Here is a 26,181-nt window from a genome sequence, read left to right as displayed (position 1 = left end):
CTGTACCTAAATAATGTAACACTTCAATGTCGTGAATAGTCGCACCCTGACATTAAGTAGCTGAATCAATGTAACAATCTGTCAGGTATTAATTTAGCTAGCTAGAGCTAGCGTTAGCTTTAGCTGTTACATCTGAACATATTAGTAGGTCTACATACATCTCCTCACTATTAATTAACTCGGTGTCGACTGGACAACACAACCTGCTCGTTAACGAAATCACGTCGCTGTTAGTCGTTAATGACCCAGTTAGCGAACGATGGGTCAGTTAGCTAGTCTTAGCTAACGAGCTAGCAACCTATCCCAACTCAGGTCAGCAAACCGAGCTAACGTTGTATCATGATCATATAGAGATATAGCGTTATATCATTATAGAGCATCTCAGATTACATTTATTGGCTCATTTAAAACGCCTTAATCTAAAATGTGTTCACTACTTGAATGATTTAGACTTTACTTGTCACATGTCACTTTTGCTGACCGAACCCAAACGTTTAAGGTCGTTATGAGATAATGTTAACTTAGTTACTGGGACGTCTCTCTGACTGATGTATAGTTAACGTCACACTAACGGTTTCCAACCACAAGGCTCATGTAAGATGGTACAACAGCCACTAACATTGGCTAGTTCTGCCTCTGGTGATCTGTCATCAGGTTTTGAAGTAAAGCCATGACTGTTGTCTGTTACGTTCCAGCACGCAGCAGTCTGGTTTAGTGGTCATAACTAAGCACGCATTCATTAATTGATCCCACGAGCAAGTATTGCCTTAATCGTCTGTTAAAAACACATTGAACCACATTGTTGAAAATAGTGCAAGTTAAACACACAGTTTGAGTAGCATTTGCTACTAAAGTACCCAGCTTTTTTTAGTACATTATTCTGTTTAAATATGAAACTATATAACTGTGACAGGTTTTAGGAAAGATTGGGCGTCAGGCTTTAAACCACAGACAGACTAGAGAAGTCAGAGAGCACTGAGAAAGAGACTACAATTTAATTGTTGGTTTTGTTCTTTTCATTAGATGTATTTAGTGTAACATACATATGATAAATTCATAGAAAAGAACGATTTACACCATTATCTTTTTACATCATTGACTCACTTCCTCATCGAGCTCACTGCATATTTTTCCTCAGACTTAGTCATGTCTCAGGTGGAGAAGAAGGCGGGGCTGCTGAGGAGGACGTCATCCTCTAAGAAACCCTTGAAAGAGAAGGTGGTGCTGATGTATGATGAGATTTTTGCGGTGAGTATCACAATAGCAGAACGCCAGTGATGGAAAGTAAATAAATACAACTGTGCGCAAGTCTTAAAAAAGTCTTGTCTGTTTCTTTTTCTTTTTTAGAAAGAAGACCCAGCAAAAAACAACCCTCGCTTCTGGGATGAGCTGTTTCTTATGAAGGTAAAGAGAAAATAAAAAATAATCTTGTTGAGTAGAAATGCAAATAGTCAGAAATGGTATCAGTACATCGAACTGAGACATATAGATAGTATCAGTCATGCAGTCTTCAAAATAACATCGGCCAACATGTGTATACTTCCAATACATTGGAATGATAAAGGGTAAAGGATGATCAGATGTAATATAGTATGTGCAAAAAGCTGTTAATACAATTATAGGAGGGCACTCCCTAATAACTTCCTAATCACCCTCCACACTTGTACATGTCCACTAACACAAACTATCTTTTCCTCACTCAATCTTTTTGTATGTCTGTCCTTCCAACATGTTTTAGGTGAACCTAGAGTACTTAGAGTCCAAGTTGGAGAGTGTGGATGGGGAGGAAGTTCAGCGGATCCAGGACAACATCAACTCTCTGTTCCATCACTGTGTTCAGGCTCTGGGGGAGGAGCACCAGATCAAAGTGGTCAATGCCCTGCAGGTAACTAAAGCTCCCAGATTTTTCATCGACAGGTTACATTGCACATGTGACAATTGCGTCGGTTATATAAAAATTATCTTATCTTATCGGGTACTTGGATTTAGTTTTGTGTCTCCCCTGTAGCACCAAACAGATGCATTGTTGTGTTAATGTGAATATCACAATATTAACATCTGCGTCTCTCCCTAGACACTCTGTGCACTTTTCCGGGGGGTTCACCAGAAGAACAAGTCTGCATCTGGCTTTGACATCATCAACATGCTCATGGGCTTTGACAAGGCGGAGCAAAGAATGAAGGTGTGTGGAAAAAACATTGAGAGGTGAAAGAAAGGAGTGAAAGTAATGATTGGTGTTCATTCACTTTATGTCTTGTTTGTATCCTGTGAAGGACTTGATGGAGAGACTGGACAGCCTTCTTTGTGGAGATGGCTCAGAGAGTCTGAAGAGCCTTTGTCTCAAACTGCTGCTGTGTCTGGTGACGGTGAGACAGAACATACCAAAACAGCAAGATTAATTATAATGGGATTGGCTTTGGGGAATGCTTGTTGTGCTGTTTTAAAAACACACTAAACATCAAAAATATGTGAACATGTGTAAACAGGTAACGGACAACATTAGTCAGAACACCATACTGGAATATGTGATGATCAACAGCATCTTTGAAGCCATTCTACAGGTAAGACCATATCTACTGTAATTTGCGAATTTCTATTTATTTTAGAAATGTCTTCTTCTGAATTTGGTCATCTCTGTTCTCCGTCTCTCCCCTCCTCAGATTCTTTCAGATGTTTCCAGCAGAGGGCAGCATGGGTATGATGCTACGGTCCTACTGGCTCTGCTGGTCAACTACAGGAAATATGAGGTGTGTACATATACTCACATGGAACTTTACTTCTCAAATACTTATTATTGAGGGGTAATATGTCACATACGTTTCACTTGTGCATTGTGCATGTAGCATTGGAGTCATTAGAAATGAGATAACATGTAATAAACAGGCAGAATAAGAAATATCTTAATATAGAAAATGTTAATACTAATACATTATCTAATAGTAAAATAAATGACTAATTGGCCTGTTTTCATATGATGAGTATGTCCAGTGTAGTCTGAGGGGGAAACAGATTATACATGAATAAGGCACCAGATGAACATAAAACCTGACCTTGACCTCAGACATATCCGGTATTACAGAGACACTTGTCCTACATTTTTATGACGGTTAAGCAACAATGCTCTGTGAAATGGCTTCCTTCTCCCCTCTTCAGTTATTTCCTGGAAGGATCAGAGTGGGAGGGGATGAAAGGATGAGGAGTGAGGTTTTGGATGCCTCATGTGTAAGCAAAGTGGGCAGCTGCTCATGCTATGATATGGCTAAAATTAATTCTAGTAAGGGATGGACCGATCTGACTTTTTCACTGCCAATACCGTAACCAATACCGTGGCTTTGGATATCGGCTGCTACTGAGTACCGATCAGATACCAGTGTTTAAGATGCCAAGTGATCATCCAACTTTATTTGTTAAATTTTGTTTTACAGATACATAGATGTACATTTACTGACTTGTTATTTATTGTTAAAGTAAAAAATCAAACCGCAGCCTATTTAAAAAAAACTACAATTACATCTTTTTAAATGCAGTAACAAATTGGTCAACATTTATTTGACAGTAATTTGAGTACAAAACAATCCAACTGCCTAAAATGAGAACAAAAGGTAAACATGAAATCATAATTAAGTCACAAACTAGTGCAAAGCGTGAAATACCTCCAAACAGCAGACATAATTGTTTTTGGCTCCCTCCGCTATGCGGTGCGGGTCTGCTAACGCATGACATAGTACACACACATGTAATCAGACATAAACAAATCATTTAATTAAATAGTTTGTCCAATTCAGCCAATGCTAATTTTTGGTAATGGCTGCATGATTAAAAAATACTGCTAAAAATCCTACTAATGGAGATGGCGTTTTATAATGCAGAATCACACACAGGCTGTTATCAAGAAAAACTGAGCTCCAAACTGGAGTATGTAAGTCTGTAGAAGAGCCCCTTGAGTCAGGAGACAAAATTAAAAGAGAATTTCCTTTAATGGTCAATAAAGTATTAATGTAAAAAAAAATTGTCAAATATTTATTGGCCTCTAATGAAACAGATTTTGTCGTTTGTTAGTCAGTGAATCCCTACATTGTGAAGCTCTCCATTGTGGACGATGAGCCAACACTAGATGTAAGTATGTTGTCACTTACTGTATTTATTTTGAACTGCAGAATAATAAATAGCCAGTGTGGTGGAGACGTTGGCCTTCACATGAAGCAGATTATCAAAGGTTTGACTGAAACACTGGATGTTTTCTTTCCCAGGGAATGGGTATGGTTGTCCACCAAGCTCTGACAGAGTATAACAGGTGAGATCTAAAAGTGTCAAAAACATGTTTTTAATGATGCAGTCCTCAGTGTGCTGAGGCCGCTGGTGTCATCACTTTGGTTTGATGTCTCCCACAAATGTTCTATTTCTATTCTGAAAAAACAGGCTCCTTTTATACTTATAGTTATTTATATCTGACAGTTTTCTTTGGCAGTCGGTAATGTTTTTTGGATGAGGCAAGGTTTGGAAATTAAAATACAGTTTGTGAAGCAGGTCCTGTCGGCCTGCGTGCGTAGACGGACACATCCAAGGGATGAATGACGGCTCCATTCAGTTCATTGCTTCTGTTTATAAAGCGCCTGTCCCTTAGATAATGGGTTGTGGGGAGTAGGAGATGTTGGGTGAATGTTTGAGTGTAAACATACATCCCTGCTATGCTGCTGTGTTTCTACCTGTCTTTAATTTGTCATTCTCGCCACTTTATTATTTATTCTTACTTTTTGTCTTTGTCTGTCTTTTCCCCATAAAGGCAGTACAAAGACAAAGAGGAGGAGAACCAGGGTGGGTTCTTCTCCACCCTCACTAGTATGGTAGGACTTTATTCTTTCTTCATATTGTAACAGTAGATATATATTTAACATGATTGGTATTAGGATGTATGGTATTCAAAGAGTTTCCTCTGTAGCTTTTTTTTCCTTGATCCTGCTTATGTCCACAGGTGGGCAGCATGTTTATAGCCGACGCTGATGAGAAACTCTCTGTACAGTGAGTACAACGTGATTTATGTTCTTACCAATCAGTCAAACTTAAATGCATTGTTTGCGACATCTTCAATTAGAGAATCCATTACTTCTGCAGTGTCTTTGGACTTGTCCTCTGTTTTATTATTGTAAAAGACTCCAGTTGGAAATCACATGTTAAATGAACATTGGACAATATAACTTATTAAACTTGAATGTGAATCTTGTTTTTGCAACTGCTCCAGCACAGCCTCAAATTTGATTGGCTGAAGGCACAACTTCATCATTTATTTGGTGCAACAAGTTGATTATGATCATGTCACAAAGAGAAAATAAGTTTGACTGTTTAGACTGTGACACACAATTTAGACAGACTCTGTGTTGCTAACATTGCCACTCGAGAGTTGCTGGTTGATTGTTGCCCTGGTCTTAAAATTGCGAGACAATTTTTAAGAATGCAGTTAATTACTTATACCAGTAAACAACATTTACTGTTTTACATCTTTTAATGTCACCTCATTTATCAACTAAAATATAATATATAGAAATGTAGAAAATGATCTATTAGTAGCACACGTTGTGCAGTACCTAATGATACAGAAAATGAAAAAGGTAAGCTGCTGATGCAAGAAGTGAACTGCCCCTCAACTTGTGTCTTGTGCTTCAATGGATCAACGCCTGAAGCTTTTTTCCTGCTCAGTTATGTTAAAATGTGTAGATTTGACTTCTTGATTGATTGAGCTGACCTCACACTTCCCTTCCTCCTCAAGGACCAATGAGGCGATTCTGCTGGCCCTCTATGAGGCTGTGCACCTTAACCGCAACTTCATCACTGTATTAGCACAGGTAAGATTACAATAAGAAGCCTTTGAAAAATTGTCATTTTTTTGACAACTCAGGAACATTGTAATCTTTGGCAAATATTATTGTTTGTATCCAATACATTTCTCAAAGCTTTTTCTGTCCCTTAAATTCTAATTATTTCTTGTCTGTTACTGTTGCTTTGAAAAATGTGTCTTTGTCTTCTCATCTTCTGATCTACTAATGACGTACACAATCTTATACGTCAGCAGGAGAGTTGGAATACAGTAATGTTGTGCTACTATTAGTACATATTTCTTTAAAGGTGCACAAGATGTGAAAATCACTTCTCTACCATCATTCAGTTGACTTTATTTTTCCTTGTGGGGACAGTCGTATTCAGTGTTTGAGCCATTCAAATTCAGTTCGGACAGCAGCAATGAAACTTCCGTTCTGAAGACATTAAGCCACTGTCCTGCTTTTTACAATGCTGTAATTATGTCCAAATCTCATAAATTAGCGCAGATTAATATACCATTTTGTTGAAATGTTTTGTACAACCAGAAGTAATTGCATCCTGTTCCCTCCTCTCAGTTCTAGTTTGTATCTCTTGCTCAGCCTTTATTGTTGCATTTTTCTCAACATTATGGGACAGACGGGACAGCTTTTCACTGTCAATGACATTTCACAATTGTGTTTTTGGTCTTTTTAACAGAGCCACCCTGAGATGGACATCCCAACCACACCTACCACCCCTACTCCAACCACACCTACAGCACCACTTGGGACAACGCCGCCCTCCTTAGACAGTACGTCGAACACATTTTTCTTTGGGGAGACATCAACTGCAGAAAACATGGATGGCGTGTCTGTGATGCCGTTGGTCTCCCGTCTGCATTATGGTCTACTTAATACTCTATTTCTGCCTCCATTTTTCTGCAGCATGGAGGAGCTGAGATAGAGCTAGAAAGCAGTGACACATGCAATTACAGATTGCCTGTTTCACCTGTCAGAGGAGAAGGATGGGTTTTTGACAATGTTGTAAAAATAATGTCTTTATGGTAAAGTGTAGAGTTGAACCGTATGAACTCAATCACACTTCCTGTTACCTAAACACTTTGATCCAAATTGTCCAAAGGGGAAGCAAGGATCAAAACATGTAATTATTTGTGAAACCTTACATTTCTTCAGAAGTCTTTTCCATAGAGGCACAGTCTTGTGGTCGTTACAGAAACTGCATCTTTATAGCCTCAAATACTGGCTTCAATATTCAGCTATAGTGTTTTCCACCTGAAAGGACAGCAGCACTTCCAGTGGAGTGGAGGGAGCCTTTCACTTTGTCTTGGCAGTTCTGGTGTTTACATGTGTTTTATACCACAGCCTCACCTTGAAACAGAATTGGACTAAACTAAAATATGAATCCCGTCAAAAGTGAAGGATTTCTAAAGCTTTTGGGATCACATGTCTTGGGGCCTTTTTGCTTCAATGTAATCTTAACAGTATTTTTACATATATTTTTAAAAACTCTCTCTCCAAACATGGCGACTCTCCCTCCCATCGGCATGGACAAACACATGCACCCACACCGGCAGCCTTTTCAAATATTCAATAGATTTTATCTGAAGAGAGGTGCTCATACACAGTAAATGGCACTCCTAATGTTGGTTTATTACATCTTAATAATCAGACTATTACACCACCACACACACACTTGGTATTATCTCTTTCGACTTGAGTGCTTGGCTGTCACTTCGGGTTTCATGGCAGGTGAATGTTATTGCTAGCACATTCAAAAGCAGGTCATTTAGCATGCACACATGCCGTAATGGCTAAAAGGTGCATGTTTCTATCTCTAGAGCTCCCTCTATTGCTTCAGACCTAAGAGCCATTTTCTGTATGAAATATTAACCTCCAGCTTTAAATACAGATGAATGTTTCACATGCTGCATGCATAATGTCATGTCATGGGACCTTCAGCACTTAGAGTCACTCTCCTCTGACCAGACTCAACACGTGCCTGCAATCACATGTCAGGAATACCCTGTGTCCTTCCACAGTACATTCCCATGTGATGAAGTGTTTTTGTGATCGTGTGAAATCTTTCTTTTGCCCTGCTGTGATATGAGGAAACGAATGAGGGTTTGCGTGGTAGAGGGGAGATAGAAAATGACCCGCTTATTATTTATCCATGAAACAAATGAGTTACAAAGAGCAGAGATTTTTAGATGGATAAATATGCTTTTCTACACCACACAGTAAGCTACAGTAGCTTCAATAATGAGACAAAGACGTCTCTTTTTATAATGTTATTTGCCTGAAAGAGCACTCGTGGTCGCCCAAACAAGGACGGCAACTCGTTTTAACTGGGATGTCATTATTTATGGGATAATTGACTGCACAATTTTGGAACTTTAAAGTTTGTTTTATCATAATTATATTATAGTCTTTCTTTCTGTTTAGTTCATATTTATGTATGAGCAAAATATTGGTTTGTATTTTATCTGCAGTGAACATGCTTTATTTGTATATATCTGCTGTGTAGTGATGAACAATCCAGAACTACCTCTGGATCCCAACCTGCAGACGAGCAACCTTCTCATCACCTTCCTCAAGTACGCCTCCATTGTAATGCAGGATACTAAAGGTAAACACCACCATGGCCTCCTCGTTGTCTCTCTACCTTCCTATAACTCTTCCCTTTTCCACTTTTTTCTTCTACACTTCTCTCCCAACGTCACATAGTTGACCTAGACAGCAGTGACAAATTAATGCTGTTCTGTCCACCACCATTCATTTGTTTTAGTCACTCTCAAAGCACCAGAGTAAAAAAAAACGGTTTCCTTTTTACCCGTTAAGAGTCTCATATTTCTGTGTTTGCAGATGAGCATCGACTCAACAGTGCCAGACTGTGCCTAATCATCCTCACCTGCATAGCCGAGGTAGGAGCATCCCCACTGCTGCAACATTTGCTCACTCCAGAGCTCGTCTTTGTTCTGACTTCACCTGTGTGTCTGTGTGATAGGACCAGTACGCTGATGCCTTTCTTCATGATGACAATATGAACTTCAGAGTCAATCTCCACAGAATGGTGAGTTTCTGTTTGTGAGTCAGTGACAGTGAGCACAGCAATGACAGAACAAATTCAAAAGTTATAATTGTAGCAGACAAACAGGAAGTCAATATTTAGTGGTGGATACTAACTTATTGGAACTTTTGAGAGGATACTTAGATTCAATCAGACTTTGAACGGAGTTATTTTAAATATCAGAATGCAGCGCTACATGCAGTAATCTCTCTTTTCATCCACTATTTCCCAGCTGTTACTTTCCATATCTGACATGCACAGATGTACTTGTAAAAAGCAGGTTACGTGCTGGTTATGGCTGAGAAATCTCCTTTCTCCGAGTGAAAACTACTTGGGGAAATGAGGTTTCTCTAAAACCCTTGCCAAAATAGGGTAGCCAGCTTTCTCGTCTCCATGGCGTTTAAGAAATCATTTTACTGAAGTAATCCAGTTACTTAAGTGCACGTAAACGTAAACCTGTTCTTTGTCCTACTTACTGTATGTTTAACTTTTCTTTGTTTTCAGCCCATGAGGCACAGAAAAAAAGCAGTGGACAAGAACATCCCATCACGTCCGCTGGTGTGTGCTGTTCTGGGTATGAGGAACATTGAAAACTGTTGTTTCCTATGGACTCAAACTGTGGGTCCATAGATGCTAAGTGTCTCTGATACCTTTGGAGGCTCGTTAGTGAGCTGTAACTTCTGATCTTCTTTCTGGGTGTGATTTCATATGGTAACTGCTCCAAATCAGATGTTGAACATTCACTAGTTTACAATTACAGCTGTGTGACGGACTTCAGACTTTGTTATTCTTTTCATTTGAAAGAGGAGGAATGATGCATTCATATTGTACCATTTCTTTTCCAGTGTATACATAATTGCTCATAACATTATATTTGAGGTTCAAGGATTCGTTTGGTATTTTGAAGTAGGGTTTTATGTCGGGCTGTGCGGTATACCGGTTTCAGTACGGTATGAATTTTTCATATACCGTCATACCGGTCGCTGCTGTTCGGCAGGCAACAACATTTAATGTTCACAGCTTGAAGCTGAAAGAGCAGCGGACCGAGCTACTTACGTCTCATGTTAACTCACTTGACTTATGGTGTGCAATAGGGCTGCAACTAACGATTATTTTAATAATCGGTTGATTATTTTTTTTCGATTAATCGATGAATCGGATAAAAAAATGTTTTTATCAAAAAAGCGTTAATTTCCAACCCTTTATTCAAAAACAGAAGTGACAGTGCAAAACATCTTCAGAAAGTGCACAAACAGGTTGCTCCTTGAACATCCCTGAGCTGTTAATTAAAACAACAAAATGGACTAACACTAAAAACATACACATGTATGCTTTACATCTGCCAAATGTGAGCCCTTTTTACTGTAATTGATCCCTCCAGAGGCTGCATTTACATACCCTGCTTTATCAATATGTATGAAATACTGGGACAGAGGGAAGCTGTACTGCTCCATATAGAGCGTCCTCTTCCTTAAACTCTTTCATTCTGGGCCTCTTATGACCACGACGTCACGTTGTTGGCTAAGCCCAACTACGTGATTTGCTTCATTCTACTTTGAGTAAAAAAAAAAAAAAAACCTGCAGCCAGATCCGCCGGTGTGCCGGTTTAACGTTAACGAGTGACAGCGTGAACTGAACCAGACCGGGGGGTGACGGCATGTTTCATCACGTTACGTTTTTTTACAAGCAAGACTGAACTGTAACGGAACATAACGTAACTTTAACGACAATACACAACCCAAACACGTTAGCTAACGTGATAGCAAGCTGACTAGCTTCCATTAAAAACAAGTTTGAGGAACATGAAGACGCTGATTGGCCAAGACTCGACTTCTCAAAGATCTTCTATTTTCGAGAACATTACAACCTCAGCTTTTCTCGTGTCTCACTCCAATCTCAGAAACGCTGGCCGGCCAGTTGCTATGCTCTGCTCTTTTTTTTTTTCTTCTCCGCGACTTATTGCCCGGCGTAATAATCGCGCGACACAACGAATCGATAATGAAATTCGTTGCCAACACTTTTGATAATCGATTTTTATCGATTTGTTGTTGCAGCCCTAGTGTGCAAATGACATCGCCAAAAGGCATGCTGGGTAAATGACACCGCCCACACAGGAAGACTTTTCTTGTGCAGGAAGAAGTATTTTCCTGTGCAGCAAAGTGGGCGGGCTTTACCCATCATGCCTTTTGGCGATGACATATCTTGCAAACCCTGAGTCAACTTCTATCCGTGAGACGTAAGTAGCTCAGACCGCTGCTCACGTATCTGTGACTGTAAACATAAAATGTTGCTGCCGGCTGAAGAATGACTATACGGCTGCGCACATGCGCCCGTAGTATTAAGGGATTCCCCTGGGTCCTAAATCCCCCCAGTTAGCTCCCTATGTACCAATCAAAACAGCTGCTGGCCAGTTGCGAGCGAGTGGTGAATAACGGCGGTGGCGGTCCTTTTCGGCGTCAATAAATGAATGTGTTTATTTGGGAAAAAAATACCGTGAAACCGCCAGAATCTTACAAATACCGTGATCGGAATTTTTGGCCATACTGCCCAGCCCTAGTTTTATGAGGTCAAATCAATATCAGCATCAGTTCCCTGTCGTAAAGGGCTGTCCAGCAGTATGATAAAGCGGTGAAAATATTCTAAATATAGGGTACACTTATATTGATTTTATTAAGTGGGTCTCCTTTGATGCCCTCGTTCACATCAGTACATCACTTTACTCTTGTGCCCAAACTCTTGTTTGTTTTTCCAAACTGAGGTCTGCCTGTGTCTGTGCCCTTCTGTCTAGATCTGATGGTGGAGTTTATAGTCACTCATATGATGAAGGATTTCCCCATGGATCTATACTTGTGAGGACACACAAACATCACATAAACATTTTTCTGGCCTCGTCCACCAACCGGCTCCGTCAACACAGTTGTATGTGTTTCCTGTGCAGGCGCTGTGTGCAGATCATCCACAAACTCCTGTGCTACCAGAAGAAGTGCAGAATCCGGTTACACTACACCTGGAGAGAGCTCTGGTCAGGTAAAGACCCCTCACTTTCTCTGTAGTATAACTTGGTCGGTAGTTCCGGCACTTAAATTACCAGGAATTTGCAGCTTAAGACACTTTTGAGGAACTTAAGAAGTTTACCTGCATTTTAACCAAAGGAATCATGGGCTAAATTGTACTTCCTTTTCGTTAGTACCAGGTGGTTAAAATGTTCCTGCTGCCGAAGGTTCAGGAACTTTAGCTTTGCATGGCTGACCGTTGCTGATTATTAAAACTTAAGACACCGCGACAACTACAACTTGTGTCCCGCTTCATTCACAAAACAAGGAAGTGGTTGAGTATTGTTATTGGGACGGGAGGTGAACAATTGTCATTATTTCTCATAGTTTATTAACAATTTATAAGACGTAGCTCCTGACGATGATAAAAAGGAACCAGAGAGGAGGGAGCGATGAGGAGAAAAAAGAGGGAAGGAGATAAATAAAACGTTGCTTAAAGTTTCACTGCCGTTTGATTGTGAAACAGAAATAAACCATCCAACACTCGGGTCCTCTACTTTGGATATAGGCTGTAGTCTTCTTTCCTCCACTGCATTTCTCCTTTTCATACATTCATTAAATACACCTCAACTTTCGTGGCACTCTGACTTTTTCTATAGCGCCACCAGCAGGTGCAATTTGGTACAGACATCCATGTCACATTCAGGATGAACTCTATTCACGTTAATTATCTCCTGGACAATGAAACAGTCACATGGGTGTTTGTCATGGCTCGTAGTTTTTGAAATTTCAACTTAGATTTTCTTTTCCGATGAGTCTAAAATGAAATTATTTAAGCTTCAACTTTTCCTTTCATTAAACTTCATAATTTTTTAACTTCCTCAGTTTGGTGATTGAATGTTTCTTGCCGCAGTGCACCTTGTACCTTCAACTTAAATCAAACACCCAAATATTTTTTGACGCAGTTGTTTATCGTTGTGCTGAATTAACCAGGAGAGTTTAATGCTGATCCAAGCTTTAGAAGTGCTACAACTATGAATTACGTCACATCGTCTATGGGAACACTCGCACTGTATTAACTCCATTAAACTCTATTTAAGTTACAGCGTTGATAGCATGGCTGTAGAGTCTTATTCTTGATATTGGGATGAACATTTTTTGAAACAAGTGTTCTTATTCTAGAGTTTGTGTCATAGCAGCATTTTATTTATTTATTACTACTTTGTTGAGCAACTTTTATGGTTTAATTGTTTTTATAATGATTGATGTTGATTCTCACACATGTACTCCATACATCAAGATATACTTTATACGGTAGTTGTAACTGTACCTCTCAGGTGAAACCAGAGAATTAAAGTAGGGGATGCTGTGTTTCTTTCTGCTGATTCATGAGTGACATAAATTGTGTTTTGGAAGTTGGAAACAAAGCCAATTTCCTTCTGAAGTCATTGGGCCGGTTGTTTTGGAAATGTATTGCATCATTGAGTTTGGATAATGAGTCTCTATAAAAAAAGCACAATACATCCTGGCGGTCTCGTTTTCATCCCGGTCAACACACAACAGGATATTTGAGCTTGTAATGGCCCCATCGCACGGTGTATCATTAGAATACAAATTCTTTTAATCGGACCAATAATCATCTTAATTCCCTGAGTGACACTGACCCTCTTCTCCTGCCGGTGATAATAGCACACCATGAAATAAGACGGGAGTGAAAAAATGTGCTGATTTAAAGCCATAGATGTCCTTATCTTCTTGTGTTCTTGTGCCAGCTTGTTTTGGAGCTTGTTAAAAGCTCAGATTTTGGTTCTTCTTATGGGTATTGAGTCCCTCTTAAAGCTTGGGAAAGGACTTGATTTGGTGTTAAAAGGTTTCCCCCCTCCTGTGTTTCCATTATCTACTTTAATAAAGAAGCTCACTGAGGAAAGCAGACTGCTGCCATGTCCCTCTGCTGGTAGACGACTATCAATACTGCAGACTATTTCATTTATGTCTGCATGTCTGCCTCTGCACAGCTCTCATCAACCTGCTGAAGTTCCTGCTGTCAAATGAAACAACACTGCTGGCCAAGCACAACATATTTCACCTGGCCTTACTGGTGAGAGGCACACACACACACATACACACACACTCACACGTTGACAGGACCTTGGTCCACGATGGCAATTTGTTTCACAGAGATGTGTGTCTGATCTTGTATTAAGAGAGAAGCCAGGGACCCATTCATCGTACCTGGCTTACTGAGTTAGCTGGATAACTTTCAGGATAAAATGACGCAGGTCAGGCTTTTCAGGTCCACGAAGCAAGTTTGGAAAAATCACCTTAGCAACACATCCAAATCCTTTAACCTGCTCCAGCACAGGCCAACTGAAATTCACTAGATAAACTGGCCACAAAAATGCCAGCTCCCTTCCTCAGAGATGGAGGAGCGATATTAGTCAGATTAGTTTTATAGGGAGAGAGTTCTTCCAGATCGCCAAGATCCGTTCTCACATCATGATGACTTCTTGTACGAGCGTTATCGATTCTGCCGACAAGGAATAATTTATTTGTGTACAGTAGACTGTAGACAGTATGAGTGTAATTGCATACAAGAGTCTGAACAGTTTTTATTAGTTTCTCTGAGGCCAAACAGGTTGTGTATGCACAAATGAATGCAGTATACTATACTATATTTAATTTCCCCTTAGAAAACATTTTTATTTTTTTTGGTTTGTTTGTTTTTCTTTTGTTGTGAGTGAGTGCATTAGTCAACCTGTGTTTGTCTCCCGAACCAGGTAGTGAACCTGTTCAACATGTTTATAACGTACGGTGACACGTTCCTGCCCACCTCCAACAGCTACGACGAGCTGTACTATGAAATCGTACGAATGCACCAGGTCTTCGACAACCTCTACTGTATGGGTATGTTAGTAGAAACTGCAGTGTTGAACCTGACTTATTGTTAATTTGAATTTAAAAGCATTTATTCAAATAATCTCAAATAATACTAGCCATCATAAACAACTAGTTGTATTCACCAGTGGATTCTAGTGTTTTTATAACTCAGCAGTTAAAAATCAAATCAAAGCCTGCCAATGTTGCACATTTAAATGTTCTAACTGTTCTTTTATTGCTCTTCACCAGTCAGATGGAAATATATGTGTTATAATGTGGCTGTGTATGTTTCTATCTGTCATTCTCCGCCTTCCAGTTCTGAGAGTATCAACGAACACGGGCCAGTGGAAGGAGGCAGCCAGCAAAGTCACACATGCCCTTGTCAATGTTCGGTAAAAGAGTGCACACACATACGCATGTAACCAGTGGCGGGCCGTGGATTTTGTACCTACACCTGCTGTTAACCAGTTGATCGTGGCGCGACCTGCTTCCAGCCTGCTGCCAGCCAGCATGCTGAAGGCAGAGCAACAGAGGAACAAAGGAGCTGTGCAATGGGAAAATAAGCTACTAGGGAAAAATAATTATAATACATGTAGTGTATTTGTGAAAAACAATTAAATTATAAAATAGCTATACATTTTAATTTTAAAATAAATAAATAATAGTTTTAAATGTAAACTTTGTGATTCTGTTTAGGCCAGCAGAGAAGGCTTAGCAGGCCCTGATGGCCCGCCACTGTGATGTAATGCACACACACACACACACACACACACACGCTCGCATACTGTATCCTAAGAAGGAGAAAAGAGTCACATTGGATTTAAGGGAATTTTCAAACAGAAATATAATGAAGAAAGGTCAAAATAAAGGGAATGAAGTTAAGTCTTTGGATGTGTAATATAGGTCTTCCATCCCCAGCCTTTTCCTTTTTCCTTCCATCCACTTGCTCCCTCAGGCCTCTCTATTCAGTACTTTTTAAGCCTTTATCTCCTCCTCCTCAACCCTGCTCCACTCCACACACATACTCGCCTTGGACTCTTCTCCACCATTTTACCCTGCAATCTCTCTTTCCTTTCTTCTCTGAGGAGTTGATCCCATGAGGTCACCCTGGCTTGGAGGCCCCCTGAGGGCGGTCGTATATGAGCGGGATACTCCCCAAGGATTCACCCACTCAACTGGGCTCCTAATGGAGCAGGCTCTCAGCTTGAATGCGGGGGGTGGAGCGAACGCAGGGAGAAATAAGATTGAAAGAGTAATATTTGAAAGAGTTAATGAGTGAAGAAGATGGGAATAAAGAAGCCACTGAGACTGTTGAAATTAACTCAAAAAATGAAGGGATCAATTCCATTTTACTTCCATCACTTCAATCCTCCATACATTTGCTTCCCACACGTAAATGACAACTGAATTGCCACTGCAGAGAATTCTCTGCATTGCTGTCACTATAATGTATTTGATATAGGAAGTCCTCCTAAGCCAGTACAAGATAATCCATTTCATCCCACAGCTGTGCTTATTGCATCAACTTAAATTTGAGCCATGAGGCAGTTTATTTCATGGAAATGAATGCTAATGCTGGAAGAGATTGCCTCTGAATTTACGTTTGAAATTCGCTGGTGTGCTCACACAATATGAAGGAGGCATTGAGATGGCGTTGAATAGGAATGAATACAAGTTAGTTTTGGTGTTGAACAGCCAGTCTTCAACTCAGAATTTTGCTGGTCAAATATCTTTTTTTGCTATGACAAACCTTCATATATTGAATATTATTATGTTCAAGAAGTAATCATACATTTGGCTTTTCTAGAAAGCCACAAACGCATTTAAAACCCGTCACACATACCTTTGTGTACTTTGGGCTGTGGCTGTTTCTCATGGTTTGGGGTCGAACCCTTAGTCTCAATTCAAGAAAAACTTAATGCAGCACAGAATAATATTTTAGACTTTCTAATTCTCATTACAGATTTGTATGTTACGGTTATTAGACAAATATGAAATAAGGATGTGATTGGGCTCATATATTCTGTCGGGATGAACAGGAACGCCGACCTTGAGGCCTTTTTCTCCCAACATGGCCAACTAAAGCTCTTGTGGCTGAAATGGAGATAACGCTGCCAAAATCTGGATTTAAGTCTTCCCAAAAGAAGATTAATGCTCACTGTTTTGGAGCAAAATGTGTAACAATCACACGTCAGCGTTTTTCGGATCCAGTGTTGGTAATGCATATCCTTGCACATTAATGCTAATGTCCACGCTGCTTCATCTCAGAACTGTTTGTGTTTTTGTCTTTCAGGGCCATCGTCAACCATTTTAATCCCAAAATAGAGTCGTATGCTGCTGTGAACCACATCTCCCAGCTGTCCGAAGAACAGGTAAACATAACTCCCTTCTTATTTTTACACACTGACTAAAGGTTGCATGTAAAGAGAAACAAACGGCAACATCTTGGGGCCATATGAGCGTAACTCCACTCTTGTCATCTCAAACGTAAATATTTTTAGTAAACAATGGAAAACACTCAGTACTTTATTTGAGAAGGGGTTTACTGCATTTTATTTTGAAAGAATGCCTATTCACGAGAAGTAGTTACAGCCATGTGGCAGAGATGGATGACTCTGACATGAGGCGCAGTTGTTATAACCACACACCACTGAGCTGAAAACACATTGTGGGAGGACTCTGGTCACAACACATATGAAGTGTTTTACACTGTACACGACAGATGGTGACACACACACACACACTTTAGCTTCAGTCGCTTCTGGAAACATCAAAAAATGCCAACAACTTTCATAGCTTTCTCCTGAACATAGTAGTAGTTTTCACCTTCTACTGGACTTTTAAAGAAAAACATTACCGTCACAACTTGACACGTTGTTGACGATTGTCACGAAATGCACCGAGGTGGCGTATGTATTCCACTAATTCCTGTTTATGCATAGTTAAGTGTGGCTTCACCTGCAGGGTCATAGACCCCTGCAGCAAAGCGCACTTCATAGTATTGCTCGGACTTAATAATCATAGTCTCACAAAAACTTTGGCGCGTATCTCCTCCCACAGCGTTGCCAGCACATGTGTAAAAAATACATCAAAACGTGCGGCCTGATCGGGAATCGTGTGCTATGACTTTTCTAAGAGATTCGACCTGCCATTTTCCCGAAAAGTGCGAAAAACGGCGAGAAATTGTCCCATTCACTTGACTGGGGTTTCGGACTGAAGAGAGCAAAAAAACATTCATCTTTGTGCCCACAGTGACTCGCCATAATGTATCGTAGAGAAATGATTTAAGTTTAAAACGTTGACAAAAGTCTGGAGTTTATTTTCCCAATTGGGCATTTTTTGATAGCTTGCACAATTTTCATGCAATTATTGTTCAAGTTTAGGAAAATGTGGGAACCATTTCAGAGTTTACAATGGGTGTGTATGGGGCAGGTTAGAGCTGTGATGTCATCGCTAGAGCACGAGTAGCTGTGTCCTAACGAACCTTTTTGTATTTGTATTTTGCCATTCACTCCACAATATTGACTTTTGAGGCATAATTTATATATGAAAACATTGGAAATATTGTGCCGGTGGTACACATGCGTCGTGGAATCCAACAAATTTATACTGTTTTGTCAGCAAGCCTGAAAGCGACATGAAGACCGGTCAACTGCTCCATCAACCTCCATGTTAAATCGGACCACAATTTTCTCTCATGATGGAAACGTGAGCACTTTACAAACTGAATTTACGCTCTCATTTATAAATCCTTACAAATATTTAAGTACACGGAAACGTTCTCAGAAGTCTTGTGCTTCTTATGATTGCGTTATTTTTGCGATGGGATCCATGGTTGTCTGTCAAATACAATAGTTTGAAAGGTTGTTTTCTCATTAAATCCACAGTCCAGTCTCCTGCTCTGTGACAGTGTGACAGCTGCTACCAATTAGCCAATCAATCAAGCTGCCACCATGGCAACCGGTGACACGCGGGACAGGGGGCTTTTATGTCTACCTGTCTGGCTCTCTGTCTTCCCTTTCAACATAAAAGCCCCATGATTTAAGTGTATCTTAACATAAAGCTAAAATGAGGATTATTGTATTAAATAGAAAATAAATAGACAATTGTACACAATATGTTGTTATGTAATCACGTGATATGTTGCAGCAAAGTGCTGTCGTATTCATATTTACACCATCAAGCCCTCACAGCTAATGTTGGTATATATATATATATATAAAAATGTACCTCAATAACACATCTCCCTACCGGTAATGTATATATATTCCGACGTCTTACGGCAGTAGTAGCCACACTTTCAAAATTTCTTGTGAAATTTTCTAGTTTACACATACATCTCTACAGTTTTACATTTAAGCTGTGATTGTACAGAAACATATGTTGTTTTTCAATTTCAAAGCCCTGTTTCAGCAATAGCAGCATCAATAACATAATCTACATCCCAATTATGCCTAATGTCGCTAATTTGCATCATACCTAAATGTTTATCTATTCTATGTGCTATATTGAAATTAACAATCTCCACTTAATTTTGCATCTGCATGACAGCAAAAAACCCAAATAATATTTAGTTTCATATAATTTAAATATATTCAGGCAATAAGGGGTTAAAATGCACACATAAAGATCTACGATGAGACTAATTCAAGTCCATTAAATGCTGCAGATTCTGAAGCCCACTTTTTGCGAAGTGAGAATAGAATAATTAAGAAATTGGACTGCCTCTGAAACGCTTGTTCTCTCATCAGTGAAAACGTGAATCTGTAAGGAGGCTGAACTTCACTGATATGAGCGTTGTGCGTTCCACTTAAGACTTTATCGTTTATGTAAAATTGGCGAAGATAGGAAAACAGCTGGAGGAGAACTTTTTTTTTTTTTACAAGCTGATAACAAAATGATGGATTTGGTCATTATACTCCTCAATTACCTTTGCGCTCTTATCTGCCAGATTTATTCACAGCAAAGAGGGAAGGCAGGAGTTAGCTTTGCTGTCCATGAGCGGCCAGTGGTTTATATGATTTTCCACTTGTGATATTAACACTGTCTCTTAAAATAAAGTAACTCTTATTTCTGTTAATTTGGTCTTCTGCTTTTTCCAGCATTAGTAGTTGTCTTCGTGGATCATTGTCAAGTAGTTTTATGCTAATACAAAGGTTATGTTCCTATATTTAAAATGTGGTTTGACCAATGCATTTAATAAGTTTTGCAATGTTGTGGCCTCCTACTGGCCTGGAGTGCAAATAACTTTTAACATAACAATTACTTTTTTAGATATTATGGTATAATTTGCTAGCTATTCACCAGTTACGGAGAAACATGATCCTTTATTTGGAGTTGTGTTTGTTGCCACCTGCTGTTTGGTCACAGTTGTTGTACTGTGATAATAGAAAGATACACTTAACACATTGATATTTATTTGAAGAGCCATATTGCTCCGCCCTTATCTCAAGAAATCTATGACAGCTGGCTAAAGCAGGCTGTGTTTCCTAACACGCTGTCGGTTGTGAGTGACTAAACCACAGAACGGCACAAACAAATAAACGGGACATTAAAGGAAGATATCCACACTGACAGGTGCTTCAATGAGAGGCTTTCTTCATCCTGTCCAAACCATCTGATACAACCATTTCCCGCTGACGCTCCTTTCCACAAAGATTATACAAACTCCCGTTGAGCAGTTTATTAGAGAAGGACCTCAGTGAACAGCTGTGATAGACACATTTACATATTTTAAAAGCTGAGCTATTTATCTGTCAGATATCCTATTTTAAATCTGTTCACATTGTACTGTATATTTAGTTTATTGTGACTCAAGAGGGGCCAAAACCTTGATCAGCACGTCTGTTATATGAAGGTCTTGTTCAGGGCTTAACAGCAATATTCTTGTTTGGGATAATGCATCCTGATGTTTCTACTAAAATAATCGATGGTTGGAACGGGGACAAATAATTTGTTTCAAAAGATTCATTGTAATACGGGTAGATGAAATCAAGCATTCTGATTGGTTGAGAGTGAGTCACGGGGTGTACTGTATTGAGCCATAATGTCCTTTACGCATGTTTGCATTTACCAGAGCGTTCCACATCAGTGCGCACTCAAAACAACAGGTCGATTTTGCGCGACCGTTAGCTGTCATTTCAAACAAACATGTTTCGTGTAAACTTTTATATTTTGGGGGGAATAACTTTTGATGAGAATGGCAGCGGTGAATAATGGGGGCGAGGGGAGAGCAGATAACGCTCTGAGGAGCAGACTCATTAGCGGGGAGCGAGTGCGTAAAACCGGGAAAAGGTATCGATGAGGAGGGTACAAAGGATAAGGACTCTACTTTTTATGCCTCCCCACCGGCGACATGTTTATTGGTTGTCCGTCAGTCCATCCATACTTTACGTACGTCTGCCCGGTCCATTGTTGTGAACGTAGGACTCGAGGCTGAAATTATTTGAATTTGGTGGTCAAAGATCACTGTGACCACACAAAACAAATTTCAGGGTGGAGGATGAATGCCACTCAGCCATTCATCCCACAGCAATGTGACTGAATGAGATGGTGCGAGATCTAGCTAGGGTTCTAGGCTAACAAACATGATGTTCCCAATGCTGTTTGTATGTTGCATAGCAACAGCCACACATACGGGGACTATTTTTTTTATTTTCTCTATCGCTGAAATACGATACACAACGTTTGGTGGCTACAACTATGTTGTGCGGAAAGGCAGCTTACTATTTACTTACTATTAATAATGTCGCAGGCAACAGTGAGCAATAAGGTACTCGAGGCAGTACTGTATCTACAATAATGTACAGTTCAAGGGTTTGCTAAAAACACCCTTGCACTGTACATTATTGACGATACAGTACGGCCTCTCGTACCTTATTGCTTAATTATTTATAAATGATATATTCTGTCCTTTTGGGAGACTGGATGGCTCGGGTGTAAGGCGCAGATCATTAACTGTTAGTTTGTGTCCGACTGCTCGCTTTCCTGTCATCTCCTCACTGCCGTCTATCTAAGAATGAACAATGCTCAAAAAGTACATTTAAAAAAAACTCCTATTGAAGCGCTTTTGAGAATTGAGTGAACCACATCAAGAGCTTTCAATTGAACAAAAGTTACATGTTCCCTCAGGCTGAACAAAATAATGCTCACAGCAAATGGACGCAGAAGGTTTAAAGTAAACTATGATGTAAATCCTCTTACACAGCAGGTGTGAAAATCTTAGTTTTATGCCTGCTGTCCTTCTTTCCTAATTTTTAATTGAAGATTGAAACCTTGCATTTCTTTTGACACGCGCACGCACGCGCGGTGGGCACCTGCGCTCCATCCGCCTGCAGCGTCTTCATTCCCCACAGTGACACTAGAAGATGGATGGCCTCGAGAAACACGCAGCATTTAAACGAGCTGCTGCATTCCCTGTCGGTCTGTCTCTCACACACGATACAATATTAGAGTCGAGACACACTTCAGCACACACAAGGCTTCTTTTGTACCCGCGCTTCAAGATAAATACGATGACAACTGCGTGCCCACAAATATATCTGCTTAGTGATGCAAAAAGTAGCTTAGCGGAGTCGAGTGTGTGCAGCAAAACGCTGAACCAAATGCTCATCATCCCTGTCTTTGTTAAAAGAGCATGTGGAAAAGGTTCCATTGTCTCTTGACTATTCTTAATTCTCCATTTACTTTTAATTTTTAGGTTCCAACTGGTTTCACTTAGCTCGCCCCTTCTCCCCCTTTCCACCTCCCCCTTTCATCCTTTCTTTCCATTCGCCGCTAGTGAAGAAGGAAAAAAACCTTAAACAAACATTAGCTGCCATTCAAACCCATCTCCACAGAGAGAGGAGGGTGATGGAGAGCTGTGGGGGAGAAGGAGGCAGGGAGAGAGAGAGAGAGAGAGAGAGATATAGGCATGAATCTTTCATCAGAGTACCATCAAAGGTTACAATAAAAACAGCAGCCCTTTTTTCCAGAGCAGAGCTGTAGAATTATTAGAAGAAATAAAAGAATTGTTTTCTCCTTTGTTGATCATATTTTAGAATGATGGTTCAGCTGTACAGTAGATGTATGACCAGAGCTCTAGGAGAATAGTGTGCGTGTGTGTGTGTGCATGTGCGTGCGTGTGCGTGCGTGTGCGTGCGTTTGTGCATACGCTGAAAACGTAAAGGCTAACGTCTATGTTTATCTGGATAAAAAGAGTGTGTGCTTATCGAGCGTCTCTGGGAACGCAACAAAATGCGGCTCATGCGTCTCATTGTGAATGTTTCATGCTGTGAGTGTTGCAGGGTCATTAATAAAATAATGAAAAGGTCTGCTTGGGGGGCTATTTCACGGATGAATAGGGGCGGGAGTGTGGAAAATCTCTGCATAATTGCATCTGATTTCAGCTCACCTTCTCATCTCACCTGGACTCTTTACTTCAGGCATGTGTGTATCCTGTGTGCTTAATAACCATAGTACACACACTTGCAGTACTGTATTTGCTTGATTGTATTTGTACTTGATGAAGTGAATCCTTTCCAAAGCAAAAATGCCTTAATTGTTTATTCAAAGTTGAACTATGTCTCACTGAAAACAGACAAACACACACAGTCTGCTCATCTAGACATAAAGAAAACAATTAAACAACCAGTATGAGATAAAACAAACTGAGTTCTCGGTAATGACGAATAATTTTGTGGAGAAACGGAACAAAAGAAACAAGTAAGAAATACAAAAAAATGCTTTAAAAAAAAATCAATCAAGTTGCAGGCGATGCTTTCTTTTTTCCAAATGACAAATCGCATCCCTGATGAGTTGACTCTGACAGGGAGCAGTTAGTGGCCAGAAATAACGTGGAGAGGAACCAGATTAAACCAGATCATGATCCTTCATGAATAAAGATTATTAATTGATAATTCATATTTGACTGTCCGGGTTAAGTGTTCACTGTGCGATGTGTTAACCACAGAGTTATGCAACATGTTCAATTACTGTTTCCCTCATCTGTCACCCTGTTAGGTGTTGGAGGTGGTTCGGTCCAACTACGACACACTGACGCTCAAACTGCAGGATGGTTTGGACCAGTTTGAGAGATACTCGGAGCAGCCCAAAGAGGCGGCTTTCTTTAAGGAGCTGGTAAGAGATGGAGAGCAATGCATTGTGGGTTTTGCAGGTTCAGAGCAGTCTCCTCCAGTGTCACTGCATATACAGTCAGAATCCCAGGCATGGAGGATGTTCTGTATCGAAGAGGAGGGTACAAATGATAAGGACTTTTTATGCCTCCACACCGGCAACATGTTTATTGGTTGTCCGTCATCCATACTTTACGTACGTCTGCCCGGTCCATTCTTGTGAACGTAGGACTCAAAGCTTAACATTATTTGAAATTGGTGGTCAAAGGTCACTGTGACCACACAAAACAAATGTTGGGCTCTATTCAATGCTAATTATGACAATTTCACACAAATGTCTTACTAGGATAAAATGATGAAGTGATGACGTCTTGAACAGACACGGAACTAAACTGCACCATGACTGGTTGGCGGAGCCACAACAACCGCAAGGCCGTATTTCTCACCCAAATTTTATGTGCCTATGCACCTTAAAGTGGTTGTTTCCTGCTGCAGCTTGACACTGTAAAATACATTATTTACTGTAAACAGCAATGATCAAAATTGACGGCTGAAAAAATGCTTTCTTTAAACAAAGATTAACTGAAATTACCACCACCAGAGTCAAATGTTAAGTAAAAAAAAAAATATATATATATTTTTTAAAGTAAAGTTTTCACCTGCACTCTTGTAATATCATCATTGATGCATATGGTTTTCACCTTTTCTTGTAGATACTTTAGCAGTAATACATTATATGATGTATTTGACAAATACAAGTGAGGTATAAATAAGCAGGAAAAAATGTGAAATGCACTGGCCACCAGCAAGAAACAATGGCAGTGTTGCAATAAATGGCATGCTTTGTCAAGGTCTAATCTACGGATTTATCTGGGTCTTGTGAGATTTATGAGACAAACATCAAAGTAAGAACGATCCATATGAAAGCAGCAAAGGCTAAGATGGCCCGACGTCTTGTCTCTGAAATTGGTAAACCTCTAAAGAGGTTCTATCCTATACTTCCCATAATGCATCTCAATAGCATTATGACGTTTACCTGCCGTCCCTGCCTGCTAAATACCAACAAGTTATGGACAAAGTCCAACTTTGAACAGATCTGGTATCTCTTTGACCGGGTAATAAATGTCCCTCTGCCTGTCTCTGCCTCCAGGTGCGCTCCATCAGTCTGAATGTGAGGAAGAATGTCTCTCTGAACACCCTGAGTCAGGACGTCCTGCTCAAAGAGTTTTCCACCATCTCCTGAGATGCACACACTCATCCAGCCTCCGGCTCCCTTCAGATGGACATGCACACTACATTTGCGTACATGTGGACATGAACACATACTTTCACACACACATTACATACACACACCAACGAGGACAGTCCTCGATTGTCTTGATTTGTCCTCCTGTGAACTCAACGATGGAAACAGAGGACCGACACACTGGATGCACCTCAAAGAAAGACCGTCAAACTGTCTGGACTCGCTCCCTTTGTGGTTGTTGTGTGATATCTTAAGGAAGTGCCCGTATTGCACTGGCTCCTGGTGTGCAATCTGCAGTATTGACGGGACTGTTAACTGACTCATGAACGTTTGGATTTCATTTAATTCAAGTATGTTTAATCCAGATGTTCATCCAACTTTTCAGCCACTGATGATGTTTTAAGTATCTTCTTCTCCCTTGATTCATGATTCATCTCCAGTAATTATTTCAGAAGATTTAGGCTTCCTAACAACACCTGTAATGGTGACCCTTAGCCTTTTTGAGTGGATCTTACTGTAAATCCTCTTTGATCTGGGCACTTAATCTTTCTTTGCGGCTGAATGTTGTGTGAATGTTAACTTAATTATCTACATGTTCAGAACATGCAAAAGTATTTTGTATTTACATGTTTGCTAAGGGGTAGAACATTTTGAGCTGTTGTTAAGTTGCGAATGCTCTGAAATTATCAAAAAAAAACCTTCTTATTGTTGTTGCAAACCTTTTTCTTTTGAACAAAGCCATGACTAACATTCACTACTGCACGTCACACAAGTCATTGTCTATCAATTTATCAATCCTCATTCAGAACAATTGAAATTATTTTTTTTTTTTTTAGTGGAAGCAGATCTTAATTATGCAATTTCTTGTGAAGGGTCTTATTTCTCTCATCTCTAACTCCTGTAGGTATATTTATGTTTCTTTTTTAAATAAAGGTTGGTTTCCTATTACTCAACTCGTGCTTCCTCTTTTGGCTATTTAGGCATCAAGAAAAACTTGCTTTTATATCTACATTGTAACATCAAAATTAACTTTCTTTCACATTCTTTGATTAAAAGCTCTGCAACAACTGTC

The 26,181-nt window shown here is 39.9% G+C and overlaps 1 protein-coding gene across 1 annotated transcript; it reads left to right on the top strand.

The window, feature by feature from the left end:
* The first annotated feature begins 1,144 nt into the window (after nucleotides 1-1,144).
* armh3 (armadillo like helical domain containing 3) lies at nucleotides 1,145-26,051 on the top strand. The gene is made up of 25 exons (XM_079220160.1): nucleotides 1,145-1,248; nucleotides 1,348-1,404; nucleotides 1,739-1,885; nucleotides 2,075-2,182; nucleotides 2,274-2,366; nucleotides 2,487-2,561; nucleotides 2,661-2,747; nucleotides 4,060-4,116; nucleotides 4,251-4,294; nucleotides 4,784-4,844; nucleotides 4,973-5,019; nucleotides 5,765-5,840; nucleotides 6,511-6,604; nucleotides 8,338-8,439; nucleotides 8,676-8,734; nucleotides 8,818-8,883; nucleotides 9,385-9,454; nucleotides 11,669-11,729; nucleotides 11,819-11,907; nucleotides 13,889-13,971; nucleotides 14,651-14,777; nucleotides 15,067-15,142; nucleotides 17,044-17,122; nucleotides 23,751-23,867; nucleotides 25,014-26,051. Exons 1-25 carry the CDS (start codon nucleotides 1,147-1,149, stop codon nucleotides 25,104-25,106), a joined length of 2,070 nt encoding a protein of 689 aa, XP_079076286.1. The 5' UTR covers nucleotides 1,145-1,146; the 3' UTR covers nucleotides 25,107-26,051.
* The last annotated feature ends 130 nt before the right edge of the window (nucleotides 26,052-26,181 follow it).

Source organism: Taurulus bubalis, assembly GCF_910589615.1.
Source record: "Taurulus bubalis genome assembly, chromosome: 6".
NCBI classification, from domain to species: domain Eukaryota; kingdom Metazoa; phylum Chordata; class Actinopteri; order Perciformes; family Cottidae; genus Taurulus; species Taurulus bubalis.
Note: the sequence above shows the minus strand (reverse complement) of the source record. Positions and strands in the feature narration are given on the sequence as shown.